Below are 23,125 nucleotides of genomic sequence, written 5' to 3'. Positions count from 1 at the left end.
TCCACGTGATTGTCAGAAATACATCTCTGTCCCTTTACAATCAATTGGCCAAGATAGACCACTTTTTCCTGACAGTATTGTAATTTCTTTTGAGAAGCTTTGTGTCCCTTTTCCGCCAGCAGTCGTAAGAATGTGATTGAGTCTTTGTGACATGTCTCCCTGTCCGGAGAACAAATGATGATGTCATCCACATACTGAATTACAGTGCTGCTTAATAGATGATTAATTCCTTCCAAATCCTCTTTCAGTATTTTGTTAAAAATGTGAGGACTGTGTTTGAACCCTTGTGGAAGTCTCAAATACTCATAAAATTGACCATTGTATGTAAAACCAAACAATCCCTGGCTCTCAATGCTAAGCGGAACACTAAAAAAGGCTCCGCACAAGTCAATGACTGTAAAATAAGACGCTTCTGGTGGAATTTGAGCAAGCAACGTATGTGGATCGGGCACCTCTGCCGGAAAATCAACAACAATCTCGTTCACGGCTCTCAAATCATGCGCCAGACGATATGTGTTATCAGGCTTCTTCACTGGAAGCAACGGTGTGTTGCTCTGTGGATTCTGTACAATTCTCAACACTCCTGCTCGTACCAGACCCTCGATTTGGGGTGCAATACCCCGAACCGCCTCCTCTTTCAGAGGGTACTGATTTTTCCAGGGTGGTACGGTCCCTGGGCGAAGGTCAGCCTTCACCGGTTGTGCTGATTTGACCAGTCCAATATCAGTGCTGTGTTGTGACCACAGAGATTCAGGAACTTGGTTCAGCATGTTTTCTTTCAAATGCTCTGAGTCAGCCTTAGCGCTGCAAATCGTTTCATGAGTCATTCGTACAGTCTGTGGCTGTCCCTGTCCTTGGGCTATAGCTATAATTTTGAGAAACCGTCGGTCGTTACTCCTATAGACGTTTTGATGTTCTTCTAACGGAAAAAAGACCGCTCTGTCAGCCTCCACCATCATTGGTCCGAGGTCTTTTGGATGGTATCCGTCCGTCACTCTCAACGTTATGTGTGGGACGCTATTGGGAACTTCAAATTCTCTGGCCAAATATTCACTCTCGTCAATTCTCATTGCGGCACCCTGTGGCCCCAAAATGATACAGGAGGCACTAAGCGAAACCTGCTTTGGTTGAGCAGCTTGCCATCTCTCAGGATCTATATGAGTAGCATTTTTGAAATATTTCAGTGTACAATGCAGAGGACACTCAGGAGGTCTCGACTCAGGCATGTTTGTCTCAATAAAATTTTTCCACATTTCAATTGGTTGCCACAGGCTGGAGCTAAGGCTTCCAACCCAAACACCACTGGAACATTAGCATCTATCGTCGCAAACAATTGTCGAACATCATTCGGCATGTCAATTTGGCAACCATCTGGTGTACATCGTATAGTCCAATTCAATTTGCACAATGCGTCTCTTCCCAAAAGTGCGATAGGTGTATATTCTGACACTAGTATGGGAATTACGATCTTTTGATTTTTGTAACGGAGCTCGACTGGTTTTGTGAGAGGAATCAGCTGTCTCATACCCTCAAACCCGATTGTCCGAACTAATTGACCAGACATGGGGAGATGTATAGCATCTTCAGGCCGGATACAGGTGAAAGAAGCTCCGCAATCAGCCATCACTTCAAGTGATCGCCCATTTACTTCCACCATAATCGTTGGATCTTGTTCCGGCCCTGACACTACCAGCTGACACCTCCCACTCGGGTTCTCTGGGCATCCCTAGAACCCAGACACGGGACCCCTGCTGGGGTTCACCGGTCCGCGGGACTGACGTGACTGTCCCCTGAAGTTTCCTCGCACTCCTCTCTGGGGAGCGCCTCTATTGTATCCTCTACATTCGCGAGCCATGTGTCCTGGTCGCCCACACTGGTAACAATACACCTGGTCTTTCATAGGGTCAAGACCGAACCTTTCTCTTTGAAATCGCCCTAGGTTACCTCTGCCCTGTCCACCTCTGAACTGATATTGCTTGAAAACTGGCGGAGGCACTGACGGAACAGGTGTCACAGATGGAAATTGATACGATTGGCATGATGTCTGGTTTGATTGCATTTGTGATGTCTGATCAGGTTGGCTTTCCATCACTACTGCTTGCTTTTTCTCTTTGCGTTTGTTATCCACCAGCTGCAGTTGAGTAAGTTTTCTGAGAGTTTCATGATCTTGGTTTTTCAACTCTTGCTCTTTTCTACGGTATAGTTCAACCTGGTGAGCAATGTGATCAATGTAAACACTCTTAATCATGTTCCCAAGACCAACCACTTCTGCTATTTTACTACGCACCGGCAATGGCAATCCCTTCTGAATTTTAGCTCGAATGATAGACTGCTCCATTTGATTAGCATCGGGATCATTGCCTGTGACATTACGCCACGTTTGTAGAGCTCTTGAAACGTAGGCTCTCGGATTTTCTTGTTCACCCAATGGTTCAATGAGGATATTATCAGGATGTATGTTAGTTGGAAACGCGTCTTTCAGCGCCCCCCAAAACTGACCTCTGTGAGCAGAAAACAGTTCAGCATCATTTACTGCGGTTGCCATGAACCGAGGCATGCCAGCCTTCTGCAAAAGGTCTTCCATGGCAGACACACCAATGAGATTAGCTAGGAGCCTTTTAATGTCTCCAACAGCAGGTTGTGTTCCAATCAAAAGTTCCTCCAGTTTTGAAATCCAGGGGTGTGCCCCTTCCTGAAGGATAGGTAGCTTCTCTAATATATCTGACATATCGGAGTTCTGCCAAGGTTTATACTCAAGACTTTGACCACGAACAACAACAGGGAACATTTTGTTAGCAGAGCCGTCTTTCTTTGAACGCAAGGCGTAGTCAGAAGTGATCAGCCTTGAAAGCCTCCCCTTCTTTAACGACTTACGCCGTTCTTCCATATCTTCCAACTGTCTTTCTAGCATCTTATGAGCTTCTGGAGTTCCCGTCAAGCTAATGTCTAAACGACACTGTTCGATACCCCTCTCAAGATTTCTCAAAGCCCGTTGTTTTTCCTCAGAGGAAGAACAATTGCCGTCTGAGTCTTCATCAGTGACTGACCCTGAGCTGTCATCGGTCAGATCTTGACCAGACTTAGCTTTCTTTTTAGATTTGTTACCCCTCTTTTCAGCTTTAGCCAACATACGCTTAATGGCGGGATCATAGCCACCTATGGCTTCATCCGTACCACTCTCATCATCATCTTCCAGAAGCAGTGTTTTGTAAACATCATCTCGTGTTTTTCTTGATTTAGATTTTGGAGTTGTCGGATAAATGTGCATGACTGTTTTTGCCTTTCCCTTTTCAATAGTTTGGTTGTGATCATCTTTAATATTGTACTTGCCTTTCTGGCTGAGTACAGGAAGTTGTGGATAGATGTCACTGTATTCAGTTTCTGTCTCATACGGTGGAGGGGTTGTTACAGGAGCCGTATGAGAAAAAGGAGTGTTAATCTCTTCCACAAGCGCCGCTGTTTGTTTTGCGGTTCTTTCAATAATTTCTTTAGCTATTCTTGTTTCTTTTTTGCAGCCAATCTCAACTTGTCCCTCCTGTTCAAAAAGTTGCAACATTGCGAGTTCAGTCTGTCTTTTTTCTAAACGAGACTTCCCCCTTTTTCCTTTTTTCTCATTAGCTTTATAGGCAGTAACAAGTGTACAGATTGTTTGAATCACATCAGGGTTGAGGGTACCTTCAACCGGCCAAGGTTGTTCAATATCTGGCCAACGCTTGTTCCATTTCTTTGAGGCCTCTGGTAGGCCTTTAATAAGGGGATTGTTTTTCTGAACCACCTCAATTGGGGTCATGCGTTTAACCGCTTTACTCTCCGCTTTTGACATTTTGCTGTAGCAGTTGTCTTAGGAAAGTACGGTATATCAATTTCAAACCTTAATATGTAAATGCTGTGTTTATTTCACTTTTAATGTTTAATTTAAATGCAAAACTATTAATTGTTTAACTAAAACAAAAAAAATAACTTCAATTAATATAGGAATCTAGAAATATAAAAACGTGAAAGGAAACAGCCAAATAGAATTATAGTAAAGATTAATAAAGAAGAGTATGTAAATCAAATTAAAAGGTTGAAGAAATTAATAAATTCCTTATAACTTTCAAACAAATCTGGTCTGGCTCTAAACCTGTCCAAATGATCTGGAAAACAATCGCTGTAGATGTTTGTCCAAACAATTATGGTGTGTGTATATATAAAATTTCACTGGCCTTAGTGCAAGACCGTTATGTCGCCACCAGCAGATCAATTCCTCCTCTCGTCTGTCCCTACTGGAGTCAAGTTCAGGTGCATCAAAAGTGTAAAAAGGAAACAGAAAAAATTCAATAATTCATGAACTGTCAAACTCCTTCAACAAAATAAAAGTGCACAATTCTTGAACATTATCATAAATTGTCAACAAACTTCTAATTAATGTGTTATTATCATTGTTTCTATCAATTATTGTTATTTTAATGTTATTGTTATGATAAACAATCATCAACAGCAAACAGTCATTTAACAATCATTCATAAACCATAATGAGCCAAGTAGATAAACCTGTTGCATTTATGCCCCAGCATATCTCTTCTTAAATTTCAACACACATTAAACAATCAAACACTGATCAGTAAAGGAGAGAGAAATGTGCGCACCATTTCTTCTCCTGATGAGGGCTGTCACTTCAAAAAGTGAGAGAGGGTTGAGTGGGGAGGGATTCTCCGCACCACCCCTAGAGGGAGCCAACTAGCTCCACCCCTTAAAGTCGAGAACCACTTCCTGTTCACCTCCGATAGTCGGAGAGTGAACATCCGTTCTCGCCAGCTCCAAGCTAGTCACTGGTTGCAGGCCCAACACACAGCTGCAGACTGTGGGCCACGCCCTGAGATCCCAAGGATCCAAATCAACCAACAACGAATATGAATAATTTTCAAAATCAATATAAATAAAGTTCTTCAAAGATATTACATAAACATAGAAATCCGCAAAAACAAACTCCTATGTTTCTCAACTTTTCTTTGTTCACCCCTCCTTCAGCATATATGTATATGTGAGTGTGTGTGTGTGTGTGTGTGTGTGTGTGTACGTGGGTGTACGTGGACCTTGCGGTCCTGCTGGATCACTGCCAGTTTCCTTGTCTCCGCACAAACATATATGATATTCTTCACTACCAGGACCACCCTTAGGTCCTCCTCCAGCTTCAGATAAGATCTCAATCAATCTATCTGAGGTACAGAAAGATTTTTCCTTTGTTACTTAGAGTTTCAATCAATTACCCAATTTCTGACAACAACTAGGGTAACATCCCCCAAAAGTCACTTTAAACAAAGAGAGAGAGAGAAAGAGAGAGAGAGACGAACAGAACACAGAATCAAATCACGCACACACAGGCCCCACAGACACACAATCTGTCCATGCAGATTTATCCTATTTAGACGTCCCGGCGCCGCTGCCGTAAACCACAGTTTCACGCGACTGTCCGCACTAAATTTACCACCCTGAAAACTGGGCCCCTGACCGTAAAAGAGTGTCTTCAAACGCACTCGTCAGCCACGTCAGAGAGGACACCCCCGACCCGGAGATAACCCCAGTTTTCCAATCCCTCAGAAGAGAGAGACCGGCCTGTGTGCTCCGGGAGGAAACACAGGACTTAGGGCAAATTGTCCTAAACCGCGGCTTTTTAACACTTTAACATCATTTCCTGGCCGTAACCTGACACATTCCTAGTGTCCACGCGCTCTGTCGCCAATCCTGTACATAACACAGTGTACAGACCGAATAAAATAAATTCAGAATCAGCTGTCCTTTTTAGCTGAAGTGAGCCGTGTAATAAACCTCATGGCCTGTCTCTCCTCCAGAGCCACTACTTCAATCTTTCACAAAACACAAAACAAAAGGTCAAATGAACAATTTAAGAAGAAGTATTCCCCAACATCAACACAAAAATGTACATCCACACTAATTATCTTTACGGTGTGACTAAATTACTCCCCAAAAGCTTAATTGAACCAACTATCACCCCAATGTGTGGAAAGTGTGTACTTTACTTGCCAGCTTGGAGCGGAAGTTGGTCCGAGGAGGCAGATGGAGAAGACGACAGCCACAACCGATCCTGTTCGTGACGCCAATTTTGTTGTGAATCTTCTCCTGGTGGTTGCCGAGATGTGTTGATGATGAAGGAAACTTCGCAGACACCGACTTGGTTATCAAAGATGTTTATTGGAGAGAACAGTCAGGCATCAATCGAACACTGCAGTTTGTCCGAGGGAGGTCTCGAGGTCCCGATGGTGGTGAAGAACTCCGGGGAGTCAACCTCAATTCCCCCTTCTTATAGAGCCGAGTAAACACATTCTTTTCTGATGACCTCACACTATACCGTATGGTCAACCCAATGGTCTGGTGTTCAGTTATGACCAAAAAAGGTAATGCTTGAAGATGCTTCATGCTATACATCCTCCTAGTGAGGGGTATCATGGGCCCCCAGGCTCCAGTGTTGTCCTTTAGCAGCTCCTATTACCCAAAGGAAGAAGACACCGGACACACATGTGGGGGATGTCCTGACATTGTGCTTAGGTTGGCAGTTAAACACATTAAGGCCTTACAGACGTAAAACCTGCATAGAACCGGTCAGATACTACATCAACAAACCGAACTGCCTCAACACCATGACTGCACCTAGAAATTCTGTCCATAAAAGTTATGAACAGAATCGGTGACAAAGGCAGCCCTGGTGGAGACCAACCCCCAATGGAAATGAGTTTGACTTACTGCCAGCAATGCGGACCAAACTCTGACACCGATCGTACAGGGAGCGGGCAGCCCGTATCAGGGGCCCGACACCTCGTACTCTCGGAGGACCCCCCACAGGACCCCCCGAGGGACACAGTCGAATGCCTTCTCCAAGTCCACAAAACACATGTGGAATGGTTGGGCAAACTCCCATGCACCCTTGAAGACCCTGCTGAGGGTGTAGAGCTGGTCCACCGTTCGACACCCAGGATGAAAACCACATTGCTCCTCCTGAATCCAAGGTTCGACTATCCGGCGGACCCTCCTTTCCAGTACCCCTGAATAGACCTTACCAGGAAGGCTGAGGAGTATGATCCCCCTATAGTTGGAACACACCCTCCGGTCCCCCTTTCGGCATCCTTCCCCACCATCGGAGCCAACTCACCACCAGGTGGTGATCTGTTGACCGCCCCTCTCTTCACCCGAGTGTCCAGAACATGCGGCTGCAAATCCGATGACGTGACCACAAAGTCGATCATCGATCTGCAGCCTAAGGTGTCCTGGTGCCAAGTGCACGTGTGGATGCCTTTATGCCTGAACAAGGTGTTTTTTATGGACAATCTGAGACGAGCACAGAAGTCCAATTACAAAACACCATTCAGGTTCAGATCAGGGGGGCCATTCTTCCCAATCACACCTCTCCAGGTCACACTGTCGCTGCCAACGTGAACTTTGAAGTCACCCAGGAGGACGAGGGAGTCCCCAGCAGGAGCGCTCTCCAGCACTCCCTCTAAGGATTCCAAAAAGGGTGGATACGCTGAACTGCTGTTTGGGCCATAGGCACAAACAACAGTCAGGATCCGTCCCCCCACCCGAAGGCGTAAACCAGGGTAAACTCCAATATACAGGCACTGAGCATGGGTGGCCCTACCAGGGGCATAAAGACCCAGACAACGGAGCTCCTAGGATCATTGGGACACGCAAACCCCTCCACCACGATAAGGTGGTAGCCCAGAAGGCGGGATTTATATAAAGGAGCAACCGAGGCAAAAACAAAAGGGGAGGTGGACAACGGGGGGACGGGGAGTGTTCATTTAGGCCTCTTGGTATCACTGCCCAATTTGTTAATCCACAGTCTTTCAGCTCTCTTCTACTGCCCACATGTCCAATGGTCATTCTTTTCTAAGCCAGCGATAATGAGGTGGCTGTTCGGGTGTAACTGGAAGTGTTTGACCAAGTGTGTGCCAAGTTGACCTCCTGCTATGTTAAAGAGATGTTGAGTGAGGCGGGTGTTTAGAGAGTTCTGTGTTTCACCTATTTGGTGTTTCTGGCAGAGAGTGCATGTGATGATATAAATTACATTGGTGGTGCGGATGGAAATAGAGACCAGGGTGGGGAAAGCTGTGCCAGTATGTGAGTTGTGAATGAATTTCTTGTTCTTATAGTGCTGGTTGTGTTTAGGTTGAGTGTGATCTGAATATTTGGATCTAGTGAGTTTGGAGTGAAGGCTCTTATTTTTCCTGCAGGCTGAGATGGTTTCATGATTCTGAAAGGCCGGGTGTTGGGACTGCATGTTATTAAATTTTGATTGATGCTGGCCTGTAGTGCTATAGGGAAAGAGGTGTGTTTTTGGAGAATGAGCTGGGATGTTTGTTTGTGTTTTGGTTAGGGTTAGGGTGACCTCAGGATTTGACCTCAGGTTTGGTGACCTCAGGATCGGGTCTCTGCTTTTTGCAGATGATGTGGTCCTGTTGGCGTCATCAGCCCGTGACCTCCAACTATCACTGGATTGGTTCGCCGCCACATGTGAAGCGGCTGGGATGAAAATCAGCACCTCCAAATCCGAGGCCATGGTTCTCGATGATGTCGGACTCCGTAGCATTCTCTGGTCCCCTCCCCAATCTGGCCAGCGATGAGATGTTTAGCCACATGTCATCGCTTCGTCGCTGGCTGTCACGGTGGTGCCCCGATAACCAGGTGGCTTTTATAGACAATTGGAGCACCTTTTGGGGAAAACCTGGTCTGATTAGGAGAGACGGTGTCCATCCCACACGGAATGGTGCCTCTCTCATTTCTAGTAATCTGGCGAATTTTATTAGACCCAAAGTGACCTGACAATCCAGGGTCCAGAACAGGATGCAGAGTTGTAGTCTTACACACCTCTCTGCTGCTTCCATAGAACCCTCATCCACCAACAATAACATATTTAACACTATAGAGGTAGTCTCTGTTCCATGGTTAAAAGTTCACCAAGCACAGAGCAGGGGAGCGATCAATCACCATAATCTTATTAAAATTAATACTAAAGCACAAGTTGGAGAAACTAATATCACAATTAAGTGTGGACTGTTAAATATTAGATCTCTTTTGTGTAAATGCCTGTTAGTGCACGACCTGATAGCGGATCATCACATTGATTTATTTTGTCTTACTGAGACCTGGCTTCAGGAGGAGGAGTATGTGAGCTTAAATGAATCTACTCCTCCTACCCATCTTAATTATCATATTCCACGTGTTACTGGTCGAGGAGGGGGAGTGGCAGCAATCTATCACTCCAAGTTATTAATTAATCCTAGACCAAAATATGGCTCCAGTTCATTTGAAAGCCTGACTCTTGGCATCACCCATCTGAACTGGAAGATAGAAAAGCCACTTTTGTTTGTAGTTGTATATCGGCCCCCTGCTGGGCCACATTCAGAGTTCCTGTCTGAATTCTCTGATTTCTTATCTGACTTGGTCCTGTTGAGAATTGTCTTTATCTTGTTATGTGTTTCACCATATGTTTCTGTCTTCTCTTAGAAGTTAGGCAAGGTAGACTCATTGGTAAATGTAATAAAGAACAGAGACATTCCATTTGCAGGATTGTTGTTTGTTCTATTGTTATCTCAGGAGCCAGTCAGGCAGGGGGTGTCAAACACCCATCATAAATGGGACATCATGGTGGGGTTGGTGATCTTATTTGCATAAAGAATGGGAACTTTGATCTGGCCACCGGGGAAGATAATGGAGAAGAAGGACTGTATCAACACCAAATGGGACTGGAGGAAGAGGACGAGGTCATCCCAGCAGAGGAACTGGATTGGATTGCATGAACATTGAGAATTTGCATGTGTGTTTCTATAAAAGACTGGGCCAAGGGATAGTTAGGTTGTCAGACTTCGTGCCCTGGCAATTGACTCTGTTGTTGCTAGGGTTATGAACTGGCCCGGAGCTCTGTAATATTTGTATCTCGAATTGGTTCTATTGTTAAATAGATTTTGAAATTGGTACTTTTCTTCTCGAAGTCTTCATTCAAAGAACACGCGGATCGGCAGCTAAACTTGAAAGGTATCGCGATCCAACAGTCCTTAGAACAGACAAAGTCATTATCATTGGAGACTTTAATATCCATGTTGTAACGATGTTGTGACGTTGTAAATGACAACTTTAGAAATGGCTTCATTTCATTACTGGAGTCAGTTGGTTTCCTCCAGCAGATAAACCAACCAACTCATAGCTTCAACCACACCTTAGATCTAGTTCTGACTTATGGTGTTGAGGTAGAACATGTGTCAGTGTTCCCTCAGAACCCACTCCTGTCAGACCATTCTTTGATCACTTTCACATTTATGATTAAGGATTCTTCTATGCTCAGAACAAAGTCTTACTATAGCAGATGTCTTTCAGATAATGCTGTAGCACGCTTGATTCTGTTGCCCCCCTGAAAAAGAAAATAGTAAATAAGAGGAGGTGTGCCCCCTGGTATAATTCACATATCAGGACCCTCAAGCAGGAAGTGCGAAGACTAGAAAGGAAGTGGCATTCTTGTAAAATAGACAGCTACCATGTAGCCTGGAAAGACTGTCTATTAGTTTACAAAAAGGCCCTTCGCAAGGCTAGAACAGCTTATTTTTCTTCTTTGATTGAGGAAAATAAGAGCAACCCCAGGTTTCTTTTCAGCACTGTGGCCAAATTAACTAAGAGTCACAGTGTTTTAGATCCACGTATCCCTTCTTCCCTTAGTGGTGAAGACTTCATGAGCTTCTTCACTGATAAAGTTCTAGCTATCAGAGAAAACGCTAACCAGGCCATCCCAACAACTGGACCATCACCAGATGTGCCGACTGTGGGAACATACAGGGTCTTCAACGAGCCCTTAAGCTCCTTCAGCCCTATATATTTTTCTGAGGCGTCATTGCTAATTCAGAAATCCAAGACCACCACGTGTCTTTTAGATCCCATCCCAACACACCCGTTGAAGGATGTTTTACCATTGATAGGCAGTTCTATCCTGGACCAGATCAGTGGTTCTTTAGTGTCAGGTTATGTACCCCAGTCCTACAAGGTGGCAGTGATTAAGCCGTTGCTTAAAAAACCATCACTGGATCCTGATGTCTTAGCAAATTATAGGCCAATATCAAACCTTCCTTTTATCTCTAAAGTTCTAGAGAAGGTGGTGGTGACTCAGTTACTGGAGCACCTGCAGAGGAACAACCTGTTTGAGATGTTTCAGTCAGGCTTTAGAGCTCACCACAGCACAGAAACAGCACTTCTTAAAGTCACTCATGATCTTCTCATAGCTTCCGATCATGGACTGGTCTCAATGCTGGTTCTGCTGGACCTCAGTGCTGCTTTTGATACAGTTGATCCCAGTGTGGCAGCATGGAGTTCATGCGCTGCCGATCACCTTAATTGTTCGGGCAGTTGCAGCTGTGGCGTTCCCCTTAAAAGGAGACTGTGCTGCACTGGCTGCTCTTGTTGTCGAGCTTTTGGGTGCCACGCCACAGTTTACTTGGTCCTCCTCATTTGATTGCTGTGCTATCCCATGCGCGCCTGGGTCTGCTGTCATCAGAGCTGGGGAGCCGTGGGTGTCTTTGGTTCGTCGGCTGTTTGGCCCTGCTAGGGGGAACGCTGTGGTGGCTCGGTGTGCGTCTCCATTTTAGAGATTTCTTTCCCTTACCTGACGGTACGTAGCGGCTGCTTTTAGCCTCACCATATGGGGAATTGTCAGCAACCTAAAATTGCTTTCTCTCTTAACAGAAATTGTTACAGGTGCCGGCTTTAGTGCGCTTTCCTCCCATCGCCGTTGGCCGGCTGCTGTTTTGCCCTCCGCATCGCGTTTATCGCGTATGCTCCCGACTGTCACTCCTGTCTACCTCTGCGAGGTATCATCGTGTGGGGTCCAATCTAAAGTGCGAGTGTGTGAGTGAACTGCGCCTCTAGGAGGACTAGGATTGCCTTTATTTTGGGTTTAATGTTTTGTTGCGGGGGTTATTTTGCATGTTTATTTGGGGTTGATTTGTGATTTTTGTTTGTGTGGGTTATTTTGCATGTTTATTTGGGTTTGACTAAGTGTGCTTTTTGCTTGTGTGGATTATTTTTGCATGTTATTTGGATTTGATTAATTGTGTTATTTGTGTGCTGTGTGGGTTATTTTTGTATGTTTATTTGGGTTCTATTATTGTGTACGTTTTCTGTTATTTTCTAAGTGGTGCCGATCCTACCCTGTGGGGTGCAGGTGTTTTAAAGATAATTGTAAAATCTTGAACATGAATTTAATATCTGCACGTTGAGTGTGTGTGAATGGGTGTGTGAGAGTATTTTAGCAATTGTTGTGAGCGGATATCCGGAAATAAAGGTATTAATTTTGCACATTGGGCCAGTCTCTTATCCTCATTAGAAACACTTGTGCGGCCTTGATAATTCTCCAGGTGGAATTCCTGGGGTGGCGTTGTCGACTTGGAAAAGAGATATACCGAGCCCCGTCGGGGCCCCGCCACACCAGCATCCTGTTACAGAGACTGGAACATGTGATTGGGATTAAAGGGATAGCACTAGACTGGTTTAGATCATACTTATCTGATAGATACCAGTTTGCCCATGTCCATGGTGTTCCCTCCTCATACAGTAGGGCTAGCCATGGAGTTTCTCAAGGTTCTGTACTCGGACCAATCCTCTTCACATTGTACATGGTTCCCTTAGGGAACATTATTCGGCAGCATGGGATAAATCTTCTGTTGTGACTCCTACTCTGGCCCCACCTCCTCCTGTGCAATCAGCTCAACCACCACCACCTGGGCCCTCTCCTCCAGCTGCACCCAATCCGCCCAAACGACTCTGCACCCATAAAAGGCCCCTCTGCACTCAGGCCAGCGCTTGATCTAACTGATGTTTTGGCAACACGTCCCGTCGACCCAGCATCTCTCCAGGCTCCCCAGCAACCCCCAGCGCCTCTCTGTGTCTCCCTGCGTCTTCCAGCGGCTCCCAGCGACCCCAGCGCCTCTCTGTGTCTCCCTGCGTCTTCCAGCGACTCCCTGCGACTCCCAGCCTTCTCCAGCGTCTCCCCCTGCTCCTCTGCAACCTTCCTAGCCCCTCTTCCTCTGACTTCTTCCTCTTCCCCTTCCTCGGACGGATATCCCCTGGCCTCTGGACACTTGGACTCCCCCACGGACTCTCGCCCCTGGATCTCGGACTTGGTTCGTCTGCCGCATCACGCCCCCTATAGTTTGTCTCGGCCTCTCTCCTCATTTAGTTTCTTCCCTCCTGTCTTTGTTTTGTTTCATTAAAACCGGCTGAGTTACTTTTAATTCCCGTGTCTGTCTGCCTTCTTTGGGGTTCCGCCACACTTGACCGCCAGTCCTCTCGAGCGTAACATTTTCATTGTTATGCTGATGACACTCAGCTCTATTTATCCATGAAACCAGAGGAGACAGAGAAGTTAGTGAAGCTCCAGACCTGTCTTAAAGACATAAAGTCCTGGATGTCTTCAAATTTCCTCCTCCTTAACCCAGGAAAAACTGAGGTCATGGTGTTTGGTCCTGAACCTCTCTGGGATAGATTAGATCACATGATCACTCTAGATGGTATCTCATTAACACCTAGTCTCTCTGTGAGGAATCTAGGAGTAACTTTTGATCAAAATCTCTCCTTCAACTCACACATGAAATTAATCTCTAGAAGTGCCTTTTTTCACTTGAGGAACATCACAAAGATCAGGAAACTGCTGACGCGGCATGATGCTGAAAAGTTAGTCCATGCATTTGTTACTTCCAGGCTGGACTACTGTAACTCTTTATTATCAGGGTGTCCAAACAACTCTTTAAGAAGCCTCCAGTTGATCCAAAATGCTGCAGCCAGAGTTCTGACAGGTATTGACAAAAGAGATCACATTACTCCTGTACTGGCGTCGCTTCATTGGCTGCCCGTTAAATTTAGAATAATTTTTAAAACCCTTCTTTTGACCTACAAGGTCCTCAGAGGCCTAGCTCCATCCTACCTGGAGGAGCTAGTGATACCTTATCAGCCCAATAGACCGCTCCGCTCTCAGAATGCTGGTCTACTTGTGGTTCCCAGAGTTTCTAGGAGTAGAATGGGGGGCCGAGCATTTAGCTACCAGGCCCCCCTGCTATGGAACCAGCTCCCTGTCCAGGTACGGGAGGCTGACTCCATCGCTACTTTTAAGATCAGACTCAAAACCTACCTCTTTGAAAAAGCTTATTGTTACTAATTCAGTAGTTCCAGTTACTATCATAGACAGACAAATTATCATACTTAGGGGGTCGTCTAATCGTTAGGTCACATCTTAGTTATGCTGTTATAGGCCAAGGCTGCCGGGGTCCAGAAACATGATCACCTGACAGGCCTCTGTCACTCCACTGGGTCATGGTTTCCTCTCCTCTCCTCTCCTTTCCTCTCCTTTGCTCTCCTTTCCTCTCCTCATCAAGCAGACTAGTTATGCTGATTTTTGTGGAGTTCTTCTGCTCCCCCCCCCCCCCCTCTATTTATTTACAGGTATCGCCGCCCTCGGAGCTGCATAATGACCTCCGGGCCCCGCTGAATATGATTGTATATCATATTTTTTGTGTGTGTTTCTGTGCTCTGTGCCTCTCCTCTCCTCTCCTCTCCTCTCCTCTCCTCTCCTCTCCCCCTCCTTCTCCTTCTCCTTTCCTCTCCTCTCCTCTCCTTTCCTCTTTCCCCTCCTCCTCCTTCTCCTCTCCTCTACCTCCCCTTCACTCTACTTCTCCTCTCCTCTACCCCTCTCCTCTCCTCTCCTACCTATCCTATCCTCTACCTGTCCTCCCCCTTCTCCTCTCTCTTTACCCAGCCGGCCATCAGCAGGAGGGTCCCCCTACATGAGCCTGGTCCTGCTCAAGGTTTCTTCCTGTTAAAGGGGAGTTTTTCCTTGCCACTGTTGCTTGTCTGGGGTCAGGCCCTGGGATTCTGGAAAGCGCCTTGAAACAATTTTGATTGTATAAGACGCTATATAAATAAAGATTGATTTGAAAGATTGATTTGATTTGAGATTGATTCTCAACCGGAAAAAGGTGGAGTGCCTTCTCCGGGTCAAGGAGGAGATCCTGCCCCAAGTGGAGGAGTTCAAGTACCTCGGGGTCTTGTTCACAAGTGAGGGAAGAATGGAGCAGGAGATCGACAGGCGCATTGGTGCGGCATCCGCAGTAATGCGGACGCTGCACCGGTCCGTTGTGGTGCAGAGAGAGCTTCGCCTTTCGGCTCAGCTCTCAATTTACCGGTCGATCTTCGTTCCTACCCTCACCTATGGTCATGAGCTTTGGGTAATGACCAAAAGAACAAGATCACGGGTACAAGCGGCCGAAATGAGCTTCCTCTGTAGGGTGGCTGGGCTCTCCCATAGAGATAGGGTGAGAAGCTCTTCCATCCGGGAGGAGCTCGGAGTAGAGCCGCTGCTCCTCCACATTGAGAGGAGCCAGATGAGGTGGCTTGGGCATCTAGTTAGGATGCCCCCTGGACGCCTCCCTGGTGAGGTGTTCAGGGCATGTCCCTCCAGGAGACCCCCAGGAAGACCCAGGACACGTTGGAGAGACTACGTCTCTCGACTGGTCTGGGAACGGGCTTCTCTTCTTAAGCTGCTGCCCCCGCGACCCGACCCCGCATAAGCGGTAGAGGATGGATGGATGGAGAGAGGTAGTGTAGTATCTGAAGATATGTATCTATTCTCTGTACTACTTGTTTTTCAGCTATGTATCCATTCTGTGCAGGCTGTAGAAATCTGTAAGGTCTTGACTTGTTTTCCAGACAATCTGGCGCTATCTCACAGGTGTTTCATGTCTCCTGAGACTTTTACATTTCATCACGTTTCTCATGATGGGTGCCTTCCTCCTTCCTTCTCATTCCTCCTTTTTAGTAATAATTGGGCTCTATATCATTTGGTCGGTTAGACTGTGTTATGAAGCCATCAGAGAAGAATGTGTTTACTCGGTGGTATAAAAGAGCGCTACTGGAATAAGTCTGGAGGAGATCTTCACCATCAGGACCACGAGACCTCCCGCGGACAAGCTGCAGTGTCCGATTGATGCCTGACTTCTCTCTCTAATAAACATCTCTTCATACCAGGTCGGTGTCTGTAAAGATTCCTTCCTCATCAACACTTCTCGGCTACCATCAGAAGAAATTCACCACAGTAGCCAGGAAGCTGCACAATAAGGCAGAAAAACAACAACAACTATAATAATACCATTAGGCACTCAACTTTTTAATAAATGCTGATCTTATCGAAGCGCAATGTCATTTTAAAATAAATTTTAAAGAAAGACATTGGGAGGACATTGGTCAGATGGTACAACCAATCAGTAACTAACTTAATATAACAAATTTTAATAATAATGACTAATGTATATTTGTGTATACATTAATAATAATGCATGTATACACATGTATCTATATAGAGATATATATGTAATACCAATGCCACTGCTGCTGCAGAGAATATTAAATCCTTCAGCTAAAGAAATTGACATTTCCTCAAGCTGAGGTTAGAGTATTTATTATAAAACAGATGAAATGTACATATACTTAATCAGACTGACAATGACCGAGCTCTCTCATCAGCTGAGTGATCACTCTGGACTGTGATGGCATTAAAGGCTTGTTTGTACAGTTTTAGAAGATTACGCAGGTTTCCACAGAAACAGGTTTTCACAGAAGGCTCAGAGATGTTCTAGTCTGGAGTGGTTCAGGATTCTGGTTTGAGTTGTGAGATCCGGTCAATGGATTGAAGAAGCTGAGAGACAAGATGGAGAGTCCCTGCTTCCCCCATCAGTTGGCTAGAGACAGGCAGAAAGAGAGACAGCCAGGCAGACAGAAAGACAGGGTAGCAGGTTACACATTAAATAAACATTTCTTAGTGTAGTAATGAACATAAAAATGACTTTATTGGTGTCAAGCCCTCTGTAAGGTCACGAGTCTGTCGCAGTCAGTAGCCACTAATCAATCAATCTTTATTTATATAGCGTCTTATACAATCAAAATTGTTTCAAGGCGCTTTCCAGAATCCCAGGGCCTGACCCCAGACAAGCAACAGTGGCAAGGAAAAACTCCCCTTTAACAGGAAGAAACCTTGAGCAGGACCAGGCTCATGTAGGGGGACCCTCCTGCTGATGGCCGGCTGGGTAAAGAGAGAGAAGGGGGAGGACAGGTAGAGGATAGGATAGGTAGGAGAGGAGAGGGGTAGAGGAGAGGAGAAGGAGGAGGGGAAAGAGGAGAGGAAAGGAGAGGAGAGGGAGAGGAAAAGGAGGAGGGGGAGAGGAGAGGAGAGGAGAGGAGAGAGAGGAGAGGAGAGAGAGGAGAGGAGAGAGAGGAGAGGAGAGGAGAGGAGAGAAGAGGAGAGGAGAGGAGAGGAGAGGAGAGGCACAGAGCACAGAAAGGTGCACACTAGGTGGCAGTGATGCGCTGTGACATCATATAGTACCTAATGGACACGTATTGATGTCATAACCTGCAGGACACATCATTCACAGCTTACTGTTACTTTACAAACATATGGACAGATGCTAACCGAAGGGAGCAGCGGGCGTGATCTGCCATCTTATTCAGATGCTGAGAAGCCACCTTAGCATTGTGTCTCATTGTCATGATGACCTCTGATTCTTTTGCCTTTAGCGTGTTGTTCTCTGAGCGCAGACAGTTTATCTCCACCTAAAACCAACACGGTTGCTAATGCAGCTTATTATTCATTTAAATATTATAAGAGCTGACTCAATCAATTCTATACACAACTACAACAAAATACATAACCTGCAGCTGGTGAAGCTCTGCCTTCATTCTGGAAACGCTGCTCTCTGCTCTGACTGCTCGTTTCTATCACAGAGAGACAGACACAGACAGGCTGAGGCCAGCAGACATGGTTCTAACAGAAGACAAGCTTCAGCTTGTTTTTTTGAGGCTAGTTTGTTGTTGTGTTCCAAAAACACACCGTCATCAGATGGAGGTTCTGCTCCACAGACTGAACCATGCTCTCCAGATGTTGAGCCTCCTCTTCCTCTTGATGCCTCTTATGGAGAAGCTCCTCTGAAAGTTGCAGCACCCTTTTGGTGAGCACAGGAGCATGATGGGTAAATACTTCAAATACAGCTTCCTGCTGTCACATTATTTGGTGCTGCTGACTTGTGCTCATTAACTTTTAACCTCTTTTGCAGCTCCCTGATGGTTGTCCTCAACAACATGTTCTCCTCCTGCAACTGCATTCAACATATTTAGGTATGTGTGTGTGTGTGTGTGTGTGGGGGGGGGGGGGGGGTATACCTGGATTATCTCATTGCCCCCCCTACTCCTCCTGAACTCATCTCCTCCTGCTGCTGTGAACCTGTGCAGCAGAAATATGGATAAGACACTCACACCAACCACAGCAGCTGAATACTACAGTTGAAGCTCTTACACCACCTGAACCTGGATATACCTGACAATAACTGTTTACTTTCTGAAACAGGAGGTGCAACAGTGTGACTAGTTAGCGTGCTAACTTTCTGTTGCTGACATTTTTAGACTCTTTTTTAATTACAGTCTCCACTCACCTGGTCTCGTCTTCCTCCCGCTCCTCTGTGCAGATGGAGAAGGTGCAATCCGCACCTACCTGGTGGCTCCGCCCCGAGTCTGTCTCCTCTTCCTCCTGATCACAGAGAGCGTTTACAGACTGTAGAGCAGAACACCATGATGCCATAATGATGTCATCTACCTGTGGTACCAAAGATAGGTCGGACAAAAAGTGACTTCCAGCATCAGCGGCACAGGCCACGCCCCCAGCGTCAAACTCCTGTTGAGACACACAAACAATAAGAAAGCTCACGATGCCATCTCCTGTGCTTTACATCTGTACCTTGCTGTGTACCTGGTCCTGCTCCGGACCGTCGTCGAGAGTTTTCCATCGTAGAAATTCTTTGAAGGAAAATGGGTTCAGCCCCTCATCTGCAAAAGAAAAAAAACTTTCCTGGGGTACTGGATCCCTGAGGTCTGTGCATGGTGAGCTGAGGAAGAGGAGCCAAAGAGAGCTCCAGTGTCAGGCTTTGACTCTGCCTGGAGAAAACTTTAAAATTGTATCATAATTTGTGAAAGTACGTAAACCTAAAGAAAATGTACGCAAACTGGGTCTTCAAAGGTGGATTAAAACAGACTCGTACGTGATTCTAACTGGAATGACCCTCACCGTCCTTGATAGTGAAGCTTTTACTGCTCCGCTCTTTGGACATGATCACAAACCTCCGCTTTGGTCGATTATTGGTAAAAACAGCACAAACCCGGACCCGGAAGCACGATGCGCAGCTCCGGTCTCACGTGACGATATTGTAAATGATTATTGGCTGGATATGTCGTGTGACGCATCAGGAACAAACGGGGGAAACGGTCAGCGGAAACACGTTTCCTGCATCCTTGCCCGAGTCCAGCGACGGTTGTCGGTCAAGTTGGACGGTAAGTTTTGGATCTTTGGGTGTCCTAAATTCCGTAAAACGTAGATCTTCGGTTTGGTCTGCACCGAATTTGTGTGCCAAGACAAACTGGACCGAGGAATGACGAAGAGTCCAAAGTCAAACATGCATGGTTGATGAGAAGGTTCCCTGGGTCCGTCAGACTTCTTTCTCATGGAAAGCTGAGTCTTGAAAATAACTTTATGGGAGACGGGGAATCCAAATTAAGTCTGATATATCTCAACTTCCCTTTGACCTTTCCAGACTTCCTGGAGCTTCCTCGGATTAATCACTTGATGGGTAAAATTGATTAAATCTGCTTAAATAAATATGGCAAATAAGTTAAATAAGTATGCATTTTTTGAACGCTTTTAAAATGCTGCATTTATTGGAAACATATTCTACCTTTGTTGGGTGTAAACCCACAAATCAGATACTGAAAGAGTCGAATAGACAAACTGATAAACTATGTCTGACATCACTGGGGTTCTCTGTTACAACAGCAACAGTTCTGTAAAGTTCTAGCCCCCGATTGATGTCGTTGACTGATAAATCTGTTCATAGATTGCCAGTCCAGTCTAAGCTGAAGGTCTTGGTGTCATTAACAAGACCACACATGTCTGAAGAGAGTCCACATGAGACGGGAGCATCGACATCTACCCAGTCAACCCAGTCTCCCTCCCAGGACATGTCCTCCCAATCACAGTCAAAACCCCAGTCTCAATCTGGCTCCAGTTCCTCAAGTGGACCAACCTCAAGCAGCCAGTCTTCAAGTGGGTCAGGGACGTTGAGCAGTGTGGACACCATTCCTGTGAACCTTCCATCTGTCCCAGAGGAGCCAGAGGCAGAACCCTGGGGGCGCCTGTTGCCCATGGCACGAGGCTTCAGGAGCCACGGTCGGTGACTTTTCCAAGAGTCTGGGTTCTTAAATCCAGAGTTCTGGTCCCAGTGTTGATCCTGGTACTAATCCAAATGTCATTTCTCTTCAGATGTTTTGATAGGCTTTGCTTTGTTTGTGCAGACTGTATTGAGGATCAGTACCTGTTTGGTCGGGACTCCAAGTGTAACTATGTTCTGGACGATCCAGACAACAAAGGGTCCAGAAAGTTCCAGATCTACAGCAAGAAACACTTCAAGATCTACAGGGTGAGTCATCTTCATTCTGAGTAATTATTGATGAGCTTTAGCAGCCTAAATAGTGTGTGTGTGTGTGTGTGTGTGTCAGGAGGGTTGCGAGGTGTTTGTGGAGGACTACAGTAACAATGGCACTTTCGTTGATGGGATTCTCATCGGAAAGAACAAGAAGCTCCCTCTGGTCAACAACGCTGTGCTCGCTCTCTCTGAACGACGGAACAAAGGTGAGGAGAAGTGGTGCCGCATCACTGTCACCTGCTGCCGCTGGGCGTGGCCTCACTCTGTCTGTCTGTGTCTTCAGTCTTTGTCTTCATTGATTTGATATCGCACGATCAGTCCAGTTTACCAAAAGAGCTTCAGGAGAAATATATTCTGACTCGGCAGATTGGCACGTGAGTCTGACACTGGGGACGTGGGACATCACGTCCTTTGAGACAACACCTGGACTGTTCTTTTTATTTCAACATACAGTGAGATTGATCCAGTCAGAACAGTGAGTATGTGTGTGTGTGTTTCAGAGGAGTTTGTGGTGAAGTAAAGTTGGCTTTTGAAAGATCATCCTGCAGAAAATATGCTGTGAAAATAATCAAGAAGAAGAACTTCCAGTCTGAAGGGGTGAGTCAGGGTGTAGTTGATCAGTGACCTGGACCAATGGCAGGCAAGGCTGGTAGTCACATGACCCCTTTATTTTGTCCAATCACAGACAGCATCACGAAATGCACAAACAGAGATTGAGATTCTGCAGAGAATCGACCATGTGAGTCTGAGTTGTTGGGGGTTTAATCAATAAATGATCTGATCAGACCCAATAATGGCATGAATGATTTCATTGAAGGATTCTGACGTTTTAAGATGCTTCAAGTCCTATGGAGACAGAATAGCTTTGTCGTCTGACCTCAGTATAAATGGATTCGGCCAAGTGTCCTTTTTCACTTGCCTCTTTGTCTCCTCTCCTGCAGCCTTGTCTCATAAAAACCCTGGATTTTTATCAGACAGATGACAGCTATTACATCGTGCTGGAGTTGTAAGTTGTATCTGAGGAGAACTATATGTGGTACTGTCAGGTCATGTGACCTGCTGATCAGCCCCCTGTCTGCCTGTAGGATGGAGGGGGGAGAGTTGTTCCACAGAGTCAAGTCTCGGCAGCAGCTGTGTGAGTCTGTCACTAAACTTTACTTCTATCAAATGCTGAGAGCTGTTCAGGTGAGACTGATGCTCTGTTGCTATGGTAACAGCAACCCTCAACTGTGTGTGAGTACGTGTGCATGTGCAGTATCTCCACAGTAATGGGATCATCCACAGAGACCTGAAACCAGAGAACATTCTGCTGTCCTCCCAGGAGGACATCTGTCTCATCAAGGTACAGCATCAGTATGGTCGGAGCATGTTCCTGTGTGCTAATGTGTGTGTGACGGTCAGGTGACAGACTTTAACCAGTCCAGGATCCTGGAGGAGACCATGTTGATGAGGACGCTTTGTGGGACTCCGTCTTATTTGGCTCCTGAAGTTTTCACTCAGGCCTCGACTACAGGATACAGCCTGGCGGTGGACGCCTGGAGCCTAGGAGTCCTGCTATTTGTCTGGTAGGTGGCGCTCACGTGCGTCTGTTTAGTTGCATTTCCACAGACAGGCGGCTGCTGCCTTTCTGGTTTGTGTGTTGTCTCCATGGCGATGAGTGCTGTGAGCTAGAGGAGAATTCTAGGCTAATGCTCCTCTTTTGCTGGGTCACTTCCTGCTCTAGCTTTAGCCAGCCCTGGAGCAGGGACTTAGGTAGTCCCTGTAAAATTTCCTGTAAAGGGCCGTTAGGGGGAGGTTCCTGCAGTGGAGACACGTACCTATTGACTGTCTTAAATGGCTGCTAGTCTCATCTATCTGTCTCTGTATCTCACTGTCAGCCTTGGAGGTTACCCTCCGTTCCATGAAGGTTTTGGAAATCTGTCAATCACTGAGCAGATCATCCGGGGAGAATTTACGATGGTTCCTTCCAAGTGGAAACACATCTCTGATCAAGGTAGTCCTGGTGAGGCAGTACTGCAGTGGTGAAGTGATGTTGTACTCACAATGTTTTTTGTTGAAGCAAAAGATGTTGTGAGGAAACTGCTTGTTGTTGATCCCAGTAAGAGGATGAGTATCAACGAGGCTCTACAACACCCCTGGTTACAGGTAGTAAACCCCAGAACTACCAGTCTTATTTTAATACACCTACCTGCACTTCCATGACTTCTGTGATGTCATCGCATTTAGGAACAACCCATGTTGGCAACAGCTCACAGACTCATGTGCTCCCCAATTGCGACTGCTGCTGTCATGGTAACCTCAGGTGACAGACTTTCATTTTAACTGGATGCTTATATCGCACAGACTCATGCTGCTCCTCCCCTCATAGGAAGTGGCCTCAGAGTCAGGAATCTCCAGGGGGAAACGAAGAAGAGATGATGAAGAACACGACGAGCATCCTGCCAAACGTAGCTGTGCCCCAACCCCTATCCTGCTCTAAGACACCCCAAAATCACATGTGGATCCACATCTTGACCTAAAATGTAAATAAAGTTTAGATTTTGTTATGAAGTTGTCTTTCTACTCCATGTGGTTGG

At 46.0% G+C, this 23,125-nt stretch overlaps 2 protein-coding genes and 1 long non-coding RNA gene across 19 annotated transcripts; 2 read left to right on the top strand and 1 right to left on the bottom strand.

The window, feature by feature from the left end:
* Positions 1–10,831: 10,831 nt before the first annotated feature.
* On the top strand, positions 10,832–12,331 carry LOC130525918 (uncharacterized). The gene is made up of 2 exons (XR_008950618.1): positions 10,832–11,647; positions 11,722–12,331. It is a non-coding gene; the product is annotated as an uncharacterized LOC130525918 (long non-coding RNA).
* A 4,136-nt stretch (positions 12,332–16,467) lies between these two features.
* Positions 16,468–19,277, bottom strand: entr1 (endosome associated trafficking regulator 1). 9 transcript variants are annotated; one of them, XM_057033182.1, is made up of 10 exons: positions 19,139–19,277; positions 18,812–18,900; positions 18,671–18,748; positions 18,510–18,604; positions 18,241–18,301; positions 18,103–18,176; positions 17,912–18,023; positions 17,734–17,796; positions 17,495–17,634; positions 16,468–16,763 (listed from the first exon to the last, which is right to left on the bottom strand). In XM_057033182.1, the coding sequence occupies exons 1-10, from the start codon at positions 19,179–19,181 to the stop codon at positions 16,673–16,675; spliced, it is 846 nt and encodes a 281-aa protein (XP_056889162.1). In that variant the 5' UTR covers positions 19,182–19,277; the 3' UTR covers positions 16,468–16,672. The 9 variants fall into 9 exon arrangements, with proteins under 9 accessions (XP_056889162.1, XP_056889165.1, XP_056889163.1 ...); XM_057033185.1 differs by having other exon boundaries at positions 18,124–18,176; XM_057033183.1 differs by having other exon boundaries at positions 18,824–18,900.
* chek2 (checkpoint kinase 2) lies at positions 19,264–23,099 on the top strand. Of its 9 annotated transcripts, none has more exons than XM_057033169.1 (16): positions 19,268–19,401; positions 19,662–19,697; positions 19,962–20,293; positions 20,419–20,543; positions 20,623–20,755; positions 20,833–20,923; positions 21,050–21,146; positions 21,235–21,288; positions 21,491–21,555; positions 21,635–21,734; positions 21,805–21,891; positions 21,951–22,114; positions 22,427–22,542; positions 22,609–22,694; positions 22,776–22,841; positions 22,918–23,099. In XM_057033169.1, the coding sequence occupies exons 3-16, from the start codon at positions 20,014–20,016 to the stop codon at positions 23,026–23,028; spliced, it is 1,575 nt and encodes a 524-aa protein (XP_056889149.1). In that variant the 5' UTR covers positions 19,268–19,401; positions 19,662–19,697; positions 19,962–20,013; the 3' UTR covers positions 23,029–23,099. The 9 variants fall into 9 exon arrangements, with proteins under 9 accessions (XP_056889153.1, XP_056889152.1, XP_056889155.1 ...); XM_057033171.1 differs by lacking the exon at positions 19,268–19,401 and adding an exon at positions 19,440–19,551; XM_057033167.1 differs by lacking the exon at positions 19,268–19,401 and adding an exon at positions 19,471–19,574.
* The last annotated feature ends 26 nt before the right edge of the window (positions 23,100–23,125 follow it).

The sequence above is a fragment of the Takifugu flavidus genome, chromosome 5 (assembly GCF_003711565.1).
Source record: "Takifugu flavidus isolate HTHZ2018 chromosome 5, ASM371156v2, whole genome shotgun sequence".
Taxonomy (NCBI): Eukaryota; Metazoa; Chordata; class Actinopteri; order Tetraodontiformes; family Tetraodontidae; genus Takifugu; species Takifugu flavidus.
This window is presented reverse-complemented; position numbering and strand designations above follow the sequence as displayed.

Coding starts and splice junctions, on each gene's coding strand:
- entr1 (XM_057033182.1), bottom strand. CDS start 19,181: ATGTCCAAAGAGCGGAGCAGTAAAAGCTTCACTATCAAGGACG. Junction 18,302..18,509: donor CGGGAGGAAGACGAGACCAG/GTGAGTGGAGAC, acceptor TCTGCTGCACAG/GTTCACAGCAGCAGGAGGAG. Junction 16,764..17,494: donor CACGCCCGCTGCTCCCTTCG/GTTAGCATCTGT, acceptor GCCTGTCTCTAG/CCAACTGATGGGGGAAGCAG.
- chek2 (XM_057033166.1), top strand. CDS start 20,014: ATGTCTGAAGAGAGTCCACATGAGACGGGAGCATCGACATCTACCCAG. Junction 20,544..20,622: donor AACACTTCAAGATCTACAGG/GTGAGTCATCTT, acceptor TGTGTGTGTCAG/GAGGGTTGCGAGGTGTTTGT. Junction 22,695..22,775: donor TACAACACCCCTGGTTACAG/GTAGTAAACCCC, acceptor CATCGCATTTAG/GAACAACCCATGTTGGCAAC.